The following is an 11,685-nucleotide window of genomic DNA, read 5'->3' on the forward strand; positions in this document are numbered from 1 at the left end:
AGGGAGCGCGTTGGTCGGTCGAGGCCGGCGGTGTCGCCTCTGGTGCCGGCGCGCTCGGCCCGTGTGGCAGATGGCACTGCGCCGAGGGCAGCTGCCCTTGCTCTGGTGATAAAACGCCTGTTTATTGTCGCGGAGCCGCTCCTCTGTGTTTCTGTAATGCCGTGAGCTGGGCAGGCTTTTCCTGAGCTTCAAACAGAGCAGCGACGTGTATCGGGGAATACAGCTGGGAAACGTATGATGCAGAACAGCTGATGCGGTCTCACTGGAGCGTCATAACCCAAAAGTGCCCGAATTCCTTCATTAACAACAGCAGCATAACTCAAAAGCTCACCCCAAAATGTCTGAAGAGCCTGACTTCCATACGGCTCCTTCGCCGAGAGACACCCCTTTGCCCCGCTCGAGAATCGCTGGCTGTGGAGCAGCTCCCTCCTTGTAAACGTGTGTGTCTGCCATGTCGTAGATGCCGCGGGGGGGTTCTGAGAATCCTGGTTCAGATTAGCAGTTTTGTTTTGTTTCGCCAGATTTCACTTTGTTTTGAGAGCAGACTGGGAAATACGTAACTTAAAAAATTGCTAAATTTAAGCCAGGTCTCAACTTGGAAATTATCTTATGATGAGTGTTCTGCACCAGCTGGTGGGTAGAGCTGATTAAAAATTTCCACGTGAGCCCATGAGAGAGGAAAGCGCTGTTTACTAGGAACTTGTACTTTGCTGCTTTTTGCACCCCAATAAGCCATTCCTGGTTTGACGTAAGCAGTCTTCGTGAAGAGCCTGGTCGAGCTGGAGTGAGACTTAGGAGCGTGCGCTGGCTGGCATCACTTCTTCTCTTCCAGCGTTTGAGTTAATTAGCCTTTACAGGCAGTGCCGTCTCTGGTAGCGATCTCAGGGGCACCAGCTGTAGATGAAGGGCCTTTCTGGGCTTTGTGGATGTACTTCTGGTCTAGTGAACAAAAGTGCCAGAGGGGGTGGCCTCTAGCACATGCGTATTTACATGTGTTCTCATTTTTTCACTTAGAAACAAACATGGTAAAGTGATTAAGCCTCTACAGTATCAGTCAACAGTGGCACCAGGCACAGTTGCAAGAGTGGAACCAAATATTAAATGGTTTGGTGAGTTTTTTTCCAACTTTCAGACTCAGCAAGCTTAAACCGTTGAACTTAGTGTTTGGAGGGTGTTTACTTCAGAATTGAGGTCTCAGTGCTGTGTGGGACAGATACGGAAAAAGAAGGTGAAGGACCCCCACCGTAGGCATGGGTATGGGCTCACACTTTGCATGTACCTGTTCTTTGAGTGTTTGCTTTCCACGTACTCCTCTAAAGTGTGGTTATTCTGTCTCCTTCGGTCGTTTTCTGGGGTTTGCCCATGTGTATGTATGTTGTAGCCTATGGATGTTAAGAGTCCTAGGGATACTTTTAAAGTTTTCTTTAAGTGGTGGGAAAGAAAGGGATTGGCTTATTTATGCTAATTTGGGGTTTGTCTCAAGTAAAACCCTCTATTTTTTGTCACTGGTATTTTTGATTCCAGATGGAGTATTAATATTTTATTAGTGTACCCGGGGTCTCTGAAGCAGTTAAGATGAGGGATGGTCAGGTGCAATGTTTATTTTCGCATTCAGGAAATACTCGCGTGATCAAGCAGTCATCCCTACAGAAATTCCAAGAAGAGATGGAAACTGTCATGAAAGATCCTTACAGGGTGGTCATGAAGCAAAGAAAGTTGCCGATGTCCCTTTTCTACGATCGGATTAAACCGCACGTGAGTATCGTTCACCTGTACCGGCTGAAGGCTGGGTTATGTGCACAGAGGTGTCGTGGATGTTACTTATCTGTGGGCGACCGTGCTGTCTCTGTTCAGCCTGGCGAAACGTTGTCTTCTAGAAGCACTGGGAGGGGCAACCGGAGCGGACCACTTGGGGAGGGATGTTTTTGAGAGCCTATCGCTGTGGACGTCGAATGTGAAGGCAAAGAAACCGTGTATTACTCCCCCATAGTTTGTGAGAAGATCTATTATTTACTAGAAATTCTCATTTTCCGATAGGAGACTTGCCCTAAGGCATCCTAGGTTAGCTACCAGCTTAGGATGACTGTAGCAGCTTGCCACCTTATGTTCTAATGCTTCTAATAGCTCGTGTGACAGAGGGGCTCTTTTGACGGTGCTTCACACTGCACACACTCTTGTGTGATGAATTTGAACTCAAATATGTGCTCTTTATCCTGAATCAGAAATTCTTGGGCATGCAGCCTTCACTTCTAGTACACCAAGTTTTCGTTATTACCAGGTTTCTTTCATGATGTCTGAACGATTGTTTTGGACTCTTGCTAGCTATTTTTTCTTATGGAAACTTTCCAGGTTTATGTCATAAAAATGTTACCTAAATTAAGGAAAAAGTTATAAGAAACTAAAATGTGCGTTACAAAAACAAATTACTACTTTCAGCAATGAATTGTATGCTGTTCCAAGAAAAGTTGGCATTCATTACAGGCTATGAAATCTACAATTTTGATTGTAATTATCCCTGACAAAACTCTGTGAACTTGGCGAGATTTGTGGACTTGTCAGGAAAATAAGAAATGATCAAAGATAGCAGCTAAATTTTCATCACTGTAGCTTTAGTTACATTTGACATCATTCATGGTGAAAGAACTGAAGCATAGTTCTTTGGCAAGTGCAATGTGTTTTGTTGCTTATTAAATACCTGCTCATGTTTCTCAAAGATTGAGCTGGAGATCTCAAACATTGTTAGGAAAGTGCCTGTAGCTCTTGTCACAGGTTGCAGAGTTGCGTTGAACTAAGGTCTTGCACACTGCGTGTCATGAGAGTGGAAAAAACAGTGTCTGTGGTTTCTTTTTACCAACCTGTTTTTTCTTAGACCTCCAGAGTTCACATTCTTGACACAGAAACATTTGAATCAACATTTGGCCCCAAATCACAGAGGAAAAGACCAAATCTTTCTGCAAGTGATGTGCAGTCTCTGGTGGAGAATGCTGAAGCCTCATCAGGATCTTATGATCAGGGCAAGGACCGAGACCTGGTGACGGAAGACACTGGTGTAAGGTAAATAGAAAGGAGAAATTATTCATTGTTTACATTTCTGAAAGGCCAGCTTTATTTTTAAAGAATTATCTAGTACATCCATCAATGCTGTTACTTGTATGAGGAGTAAGGAAAGTGAGATTAGCTGAATTTGGGATTTTTCAATCCTGTTTTGTCCCTATGTACTTAATCAAACTGTTGCTTCCATGGGACCATTCTGTCTTTATTCATAATTTGTTTTCTTTTGCATGTCAGAGTATCTCCAGACTCATGTTTTGGGTTAGATAGGGAACTGACCAGTGGGCAGATAGGAATCTTTGAAAGAGTGCATGTTTGTAGGATCTTTCTGCAAACGGGTAGACTGAAGGCGGAGGACGGGGAGGGGGGCTAAATCCCAGCTGTCTGTTACTTGGGCCTCATCTCCTCTTTTGTCTGTAAATGGCTTTAGAAAAGACAACACTGTAACCCTGTTATTGTGGTTGCTGACGTCTCTGGTAATCCACTTCCAGGGATGAAGCGCAAGAGGAAATATATAAGAAAGGACAGTCCAAAAGAATCTGGGGTGAGCTCTACAAGGTAAGCAACGCTTACGATTTGCAGCAGAGTCATGTCTGTCAGCCTTTACAAAGTCAGGTGCTTCAGCACAGCATTGGAAATCCGATATAGCAATAATCAGAAAAGCTCTGAAAACCATTTATTGCTCTGTTAGGGAAGCTTTGATACAATTGAATTTGCTGTAAAGTTTCTTAGAAACATTAAGACAGTGACTTCCTTCATGCAGAGATGTCCTGAGTTTGCAGTTTCCTTGCCTGCTTTCCTGTTGAACTGACTGATGTGAAACCATACACCCTTTTTCTGGTGCTGATACAGGACATAAATGGGAACAGAAAAAGCCAGCTGTAGAAGAGAGCAGAGATTCATTTTCAAATCTCTGCCTAACTGAGCTTGATTCTTGAGCTCTTGTCCCACTGGAACAAACATCCTTAAAATAGGTGATCTCGAGATGGACTGACAGAGCGAAAGTATTAGCTTCTCTTAGATTCCTGGGGCTTCACCACAAGTAAACCAGTCAGAGACCCCTACGTTTCTTTAGGCTAAAAACATCTGGCACATTGATAGGGTCATCTTTGGAGGGCTCTGACCCTCAGTTCCCTGTGAGTCACCCTGACTGCTAGAGGAATGGAGACTGAGAATGAACTCGGGTTGTAAGAGCAGTCTGTGTGCTCTCGTGACTGTTAGGTGTGAAATTGCTTGACTTCTTGCTCTGAATTCCCAAATGTAGCTTAAAACCTTTTAGATCTAAAAGCACTGGGAACGATAGAGCAAAACAGATTTCAGTAAGACACTGCCAAAAATGCAGGAAATAGCTGTGAAACAAATTCACTTGGCTTGAAGCAAGTCATAAAATGACAACTCCCTGCTGTAGATGCTTAGTGGCCTAACAACAGGTTCCTACTTGGTTGTGTGTTTCATATTGATGCAGAAAACATACTTTCTATCCTGATCCTTTATGAAATAGCAGAATTGAATTGCTGAAGAATGGGTGGCAAACATTGTTTTTGTCTATTGAAGCAATTGATTTCCTTGTTTGGGTGCAGTTTTCTTTCCCAAGTGCTACAAGCATCTTTCTGGTGCCTAAGAACAGGCAACAGCTATTCAGCTGTCCAGCCTGAATGTGGAGGGGAGTTAGGGGAGGAGAGAGTGGAGGATCAGTGGATATTAGTCTGAGTTTTACTAGTCTATGGGGAGGTAACAGTTGTTTGTGAAGGATACAAGGTTTCTAAATTAATGATGTAGTTTAGAAAATTACTGGTTTTCATTTTGGAGGTATAGATGTCTTACTTTCTGTAAAATCCTTTCCTTCTGTGTGGTTTTGTTTTTTTTTTCAGGTGATAGACTCATCAGATGTTGTTGTTCAAGTTCTTGATGCCAGGGATCCCATGGGTACTCGCTCCCCTCATGTGGAATCTTATCTTAAAAAGGAGAAACACTGGAAACATCTCATTTTTGTCCTGAACAAATGTGATCTTGTTCCTACCTGGGCTACTGTAAGCACAGTCCTGCCTGTTATTCTTTGGACTTACTTTCTTCCTTTTGTAGCCTCTGCTTTAATTCTGTTGCCAGTCCTCATGCTGGTCTCAAAGGGCGTAATGTAACTGGGTCAACGGGAACGCTCTGCTTACCTGCTATAAAAGTAGCAATTACAATGTAAATCCGTCCAAGTTTGGCCGAGTTGAGCAACACTCACCAGCCACAAATTCTCTACTTCCTCTGTCTGGCTTTAACAGTTCAGCTGATGTCTCCAGAGTATGCTAAATGTTAGTCTGCTTAAGATTCATATCCACCACAGCTGGTTTGCTTTATATTGTTAAACTAATTAGTTTTAGCTAGCAGTGAAGGCGTTTTTGGGAAATTGTTTGTCTTTTATAGAGACAATGCTCAGTCCTCTTAGCTATTGGGTTGGTGAAGTGCTTCAAAGGTTCTTACATAGCAATTTTCATAGACAGTTGCATTTGTGACCCAAGTGAAGATGCTGTGTACTTCATGCTGCTCATAGCAGATTGTTTCACCACCTCCGCAGCACAGGATCCCTAACCGAGTGATGTCTTCCTCTTTAGAAGCGCTGGGTTGCTGTCCTTTCCCAGGAGTATCCAACACTTGCTTTTCATGCCAGCCTCACAAACCCTTTTGGCAAAGGTGCTTTCATACAGCTTTTAAGGCAGTTTGGAAAGGTACAGAGCAATTTTGGGGATTTGTGTTGTTGTTTGGGGGTGTCGGGGTGTTTAGTGTGGAGTTTTCTGTTTTGTTAGTGTTTGGGGTTCAGTACACTTTCCTGTGGCCATCCTGTCAGCAAACGACTCCACCAGTAAAGCTCCCTTCTTTGGAGAGAAGATGGAAAATACTCCTTCAAATATGTTCAAAATGTTTGTCAAACTGAGGAGACCCAGAAAGAGTGGGTTTGACCATCGGTCTCTGGCCTAGATTTCTTGTAGACAGTTTCCCATTGACACTCCTAGGTCTCATTTGAATGTGTAGAAGAAAGGAACGTATCGCACACCTGCTTATGTCCTGCATGTATGCATATTCTATTAAGGTATTCTCCTTTTCAGTGTCTTCATTTTTCCAAGAAAGGCATCTTCTGTTGCCTTTAGATTAATTACTGTCTCTTCAAGCCACGTCTGTATTCTGTCCGCAGCTACTGTTTGTATTTGCTTGGTTTCTCAACCTAAACAGTTTCTAAATAAGGCGTTCACAAGTAGTTTCAGAGCAACAAGGAATGCAAGGGGTTCACATCTTCCTTTTGAAGTAGCAAATACTTTCTTCAGTACTTGGAGTTCTCAGATGGCAAGTTGGTTGTACCCTTATACATTTCTCCTGATAGAAAAGAGCCGATCTCACTTTTTGATCTGGTGCTTTGGAGTCCCCTTTGCTTTCCAATATAGTGAGAACAGTAGCTGCTCAAACGTTCAGAACTGTAGTAGTAATTCTGTCTTTCTCTATGAGGTGTTAAAAAGATGTGTTATTTCTGAACAGTTACACTCTGACAAGAAGCAGATCAGCGTGGGTTTCATTGGTTATCCGAACGTTGGCAAAAGCTCAGTGATCAACACATTACGGTCTAAGAAGGTCTGCAATGTGGCCCCTATTGCAGGTGAAACAAAGGTAGGAAGAGATCCCTACATTAAAGATAAAAATAAATTGTGTAAGTGCATTGCCAAAGGCAGAATTCACATAAAATTAGCTCAATGACATTTTCAAGTGTAGCACTTGAACTGTACAGGCTATGTGACCCTGAGTCTGAGGAGTGGCTGATCGACAGGCATTGCTCTGAAGCACAGCTACTGGAAGCATTCCCGAGTTCCCACTCTACCTGTGATCTGAATGCTCAGCTGCCCTGACTCAGTGTCTGCGCTTTCGCAAATCAAGTGATCGGATACCCTTGTGCTGTCAGGCTCTGTTAGTGCTGATTTTCTAACTCTGTTCTTCAAGAATGTGACGGTAAACAAGGAGACAAAGTTACAGGAATCTTCATTGCTAGCCTGTTCGTTTTACTTCTAAAAGTCACTGAAGTTAAGGACCATGGAAGAGGAAAACCACAGAATATCAGAGTTTGTCGTGATTGTAGTTTCCTCACCTTGGTTCTGTGAGTTAGTAGTTTGATGCAAAACCTTGGGCTGATACAGAAGGAGCAAGGTGCAATAGGTCTTGGCTAGCTAACAAAAATGCCAAGTTATATTCTGTTTCTGTGTGTTAATACCAAGTTCCTAAGATGACTCCTGTGCATTGGAACTGTGCATTTAAAAAGCAGAACAGAGGGCTGTCTGTGGAAGAGGTAACATGGGGAACTACTCCTCTCTTTCAGGTGTGGCAATACATTACCTTGATGCGGCGGATTTTTCTCATCGACTGCCCAGGTGTAGTTTATCCATCTGGAGACACAGAAACAGACATTGTGCTGAAGGGAGTGGTATGTATCTGCACTAAATGCTGGAAAACCTTTGCTGTTGTTAACATGATGGGTTCAAAGAAATGAATGCATACTTTCCAAAGGGTTGATATTCTACCATTTGTTTTCAGGTTCAAGTTGAAAAGATTAAGAACCCTGAAGATCATATTAGTGCCGTGCTGGAAAGAGCCAAACCAGAGTACATCAGAAAGACGTACAAAATTGATTCCTGGAAGGATACAGAAGAATTCCTTGAGAAACTTGCTTCTCGGACTGGAAAACTGCTAAAGGTGTGACAACTTTATGCATTTGTAGGCTGGAAGAGCATGTGGCCTGTTACTGAACGTGGGAAATATGAATGTCTCTGTTGCTCTACAGGTAATAGAAAGGTGGTATGCCCCGCAAACGTGGACATAAATTGTTACTGGGTTCTTTCAGGGTGGTGAGCCTGACATGCAAACTGTGAGCAAGATGGTTCTCAATGACTGGCAGAGAGGCAGAATTCCATTCTTTGTGAAGCCACCGAATGCAGAACCGGGTCCTCAGGTGAGAATGTGATGCTTGTGCCTCTTCTTCCCACGTATTATTCAGTTTTCCTAATGGTAGTTACTGTTGTTTTTCCCAGAGTGCCATGTAATTTGGGCAGTGCACATCTTGGGCTCTGCCCAAGTGTGGTGATTCAGGTGACGCTCACTTGAGTTTTGTGAGGACCAGGTAGCAATGCTCTTCATAGACACGTCTGAGCCGTTTTACCATCAACTGACTACCAGAAATGTCAGTAATTATCACATCATTAACCTGTGGCTAACTTAGGCTTTTTCCAAAGAGATAAAATGGAAATTGCTCTCAGAGATGATGGGACAGACTTTGTAGATAATAGCCTCCTGTGTTGGAAGTAGCGATGACATCAAGCCAAGATAATAATGAGGAGAAAATCTCTGAGTCGGTAGCATCAAGTGTGGAGCCAGCAGAAGAGAAGAATAATACAGACACTGAAGTTAAGCAACTCATGTCGCATGTTCGGCAGAACTTTGGGAGGATTAATGTAGCACCTCAGTTCTCAGAAGAAGATCTGGTTCCTGTAGATGTGCCAGGCTTTGATGAAACAGACAGTGATTCTTCTGGAGAGGAGGAGCAGGAAGAGGAGAAAGAGGAAAATGAGCAACATCAAGATTCAGTAGAGGCGGAATCTCAGTTGGCTGTACCAGGTGCCAGGGAGAGCTCTAAGGCAGTTCTTAAGGCTTTGGAGGAGAAGATTGCAAAATACAAAAAATTTTTGGATAAAGCCAAAGCCAAGAGATTCTCAGCAATAAGGTATCTGAATCTGTTCAGTGACTCAAATGTTTCGCGGGGTGGGGGGAAGGGTTAGTATGCTTCTGCTGTAGTTTCACTCCATTCATGACTTGCTTGACTGGTTCCTCTGTATTGCCAGACACAAGTTGCCACAGCTTACCTGGTTGAGCCATAAATATTTGAACTTTGGCTAAGCAGCAGTTTGATTTTGAAAGATTATTCCAAAAAGTCCTATTTACTAGCATAACTAAAAATGTTCTCACTTTTGGAAAGCTGCCTCTTAAGCTATGGATTCAAAATCTGTTGGTATTCTGAGTAGCAATATTACATCTCTCCTTGATGTTGGGCTCTTCCTTGAGCAATACCAAGGCTAATGTCCCATCTGGATATGCCAGCTGGGTCTCCATGCACGTACAAGAGTATCCTAGCTCATACAGCAGGCCCAGTTTTAGCAAAGCTCATCCACCAGCTTTGTGAGGACTAAGATTTCAAGGTTAAGTGTTATATTTTTGTCCTTTTGTGCAGTGCACAAGCCCAGTAACTCCAGAGACAAGATTACTGTGATACGTTTTTTAGGTGCAAAGGCTGTGGCTTTGCTGCTTGTGGGCTACTGGGATCTATTGGAGACTGATCATTTCTCGGAGATGGTTACATTTTGTGTTATGACATTCTTTTATTGCTTATCTTTTGTAGAATCCCTAAGCAGCTGAGTGAAAAAGTGTTTGCAAAATCCATCCAGAAGTCTGAAGAACCCAAAGAAACTGAAGACGGAGGTAAAACAAGATTAGTAGATGTTTTTAATCTACATTTGGAAATCCCACAAGCAAGAGAAGAGAGGGAGTTAGGGGGAGAAGGGTTCATTAGCTCCCGATTGCAAGTTCTTTTTCCCCTAAAGCTATTTAAATATTTCCACAGCTAGCCTAAGGGCTGCCTGATGACCTTGCTGTAGCCTTTCTGTAGAACAACTGTCTAGAAGATGTTCCTCTAGTAGTAAAGTGAAGACAAATGTATTTCCAAAAGAACGGTGCTATGGGCAGATTGCAGTCTGAGCAACTTCCGTTCCACGTGGTATAATATCACACAGAAGGGAGTGGAAGGGTTTTATGACGTTATGAAAGCACAGAGCTACTTCAGGCTATAGGTTTTACTGTGGTGACTTCACGAGTCTGTGGCTTCAGTTTCCATAGTAAGTTTGATTAAAGGCAAAATCCTGTGGGAGAACCCTATTCTGACAAGACTGTGAAATTCTTCTGGACTTGCATGGGGCTTTAAGCAATCTGCTTCTCAACAGCAGTTTTCATAGTAATAGCGAGTGATTCTTTGGTAAGGAACGCGCATGTTGTGTTGGTAGAAGCTATTAAAATATGACCAAAGGAATGCTTTGCTGAAGTAGATGGGATGGTGACCCCAGTCTTAAGTTATGCAAACAGATGGGTGTTTTGGAAGATGCCCAAGTACGTGATCTCTGCTGTTTGCAGGCAGCGCAGAGAAGAAAAGAAAAAGGAAAGCAGAAGAGGAAGGTGATGACGATGATGACCATTTGGGTAAACAGCCTTGCAAGAAACTTACATCCAAAGAAGTAAGTGTGATTTCTTGTCGTAAAACAAACGAGCAAAGTAATAGAGCTGGCTTTTTTTATACATAGATTGCCCATTATCACTTAAGAGCTTTGAGACCAGGCACTAGCAGGAGGGAGAGAGCGCAGGCACTGTAGCTGAGGAAGGGGGAATGTGGAGACAGGGTGTGACTTGCTGCTGGTGTGAGATGTGACAGTGGCATGTTCCAGCTGAGCATGGACCCATAAAAGGGTCCAACAGGTAACCAGACAGAGTGTTAAGGGGAGAATCCTTTGTGGATAACTGTTTGGCTTTCAGTGTCAGCTTGCCCACTGATGCCGTTAAGAGAGCAGGGGTCTAAATGCTGGGAGAAGGGAGAATTCGGAACTAGATGGGCAGTACTATTCTGTCTTCAAAGAGGGCTGCCGCTGCTGCCATTTCCTGTTCAAGTTAGCCAAGTCTAAACAATTCTTCTAGAATAACTTAAATACCAAGTGAAATTGTCTGTAGGACTTTGAAAGTGATTCGTAAGCAAACTTGTACAGCAAGGGCTTTTTGGAGCATTGCTGTGGACTGCTAGGACTGTCAGACTGAACTCTGTTCATGGGTGTTCCGCCACATCTTCTGTGGAAGATCTCTTACGTGACTATGCACATCAGGTTGCTTCTTCTGTCTTGTTTACTACTTCTGTAAAGATTAAAGCCTATCTTCCTTTGTAACATTTTAAGAGCATGGGTGGGTGGATTCCATATAGATGTCCATATATTCACATCAGTAATGTTTTGTTGGAAATGATTTATTTTACTTAAGGCATGTGGAATGCAAAGTGAACAACATTTGAAAGAATGCAAACAAATTCAGGCTATGGATACTGTTTGCTAATGTGTTTTGTGTGTATTTACAGAGAAGACGAGCTGAGAGGCAGCAGCGGTCCAAGAAAGTTGGAGTCCGGTATTATGAAACTCACAATGTGAAAAATAAGAATAAGAACAAGAAAAAAAACGGCTTGGAGGGACAAGGATCAAAGCACAAAAAATACAAACATAAGCAGTAACTGCTTATTCTATTAAATTTTACATAAAACAGCTCTAGTATGCAGTGGCTTTTTTTAATATAAAACTTGCAGTTCCCATTCAAAGCCTAGTTGGACTTGTCTGTCTCGTTCCCTGGAGTAGCATCTCGCTCTTTGTTTCTGCATCATCTGAAAGTTCTTTATGCAGTTGGACATCATGGTATTTCCACATCACCATCTAAGGCCAGTGAACACTGCATCGGCAAAACATATCCTGAGGTGTTATTCAGTGGTGGTGGTTTGGGTTGTTGTGGTTTTTTTTTTTTTCCCCCCAAAAACTAGTT

General features: G+C 42.8%; 1 protein-coding gene across 1 annotated transcript; it reads left to right on the forward strand.

Moving 5' to 3' along the window:
• The first annotated feature begins 156 nt into the window (after positions 1-156).
• Positions 157-11,414, forward strand: GNL2 (guanine nucleotide binding protein-like 2 (nucleolar)). Its single transcript, XM_009328234.1, has 15 exons — positions 157-161; positions 1,015-1,109; positions 1,616-1,755; positions 2,870-3,054; positions 3,543-3,609; positions 4,923-5,081; positions 5,652-5,765; positions 6,568-6,696; positions 7,397-7,501; positions 7,612-7,770; positions 7,919-8,026; positions 8,361-8,794; positions 9,467-9,546; positions 10,252-10,352; positions 11,234-11,414. Exons 1-15 carry the CDS (start codon positions 157-159, stop codon positions 11,381-11,383), a joined length of 2,031 nt encoding a protein of 676 aa, XP_009326509.1. The 3' UTR covers positions 11,384-11,414.
• The last annotated feature ends 271 nt before the right edge of the window (positions 11,415-11,685 follow it).

This window comes from Pygoscelis adeliae, unplaced genomic scaffold (genome assembly GCF_000699105.1).
Source record: "Pygoscelis adeliae isolate BGI_AS28 unplaced genomic scaffold, ASM69910v1 Scaffold387, whole genome shotgun sequence".
Taxonomy (NCBI): domain Eukaryota; kingdom Metazoa; phylum Chordata; class Aves; order Sphenisciformes; family Spheniscidae; genus Pygoscelis; species Pygoscelis adeliae.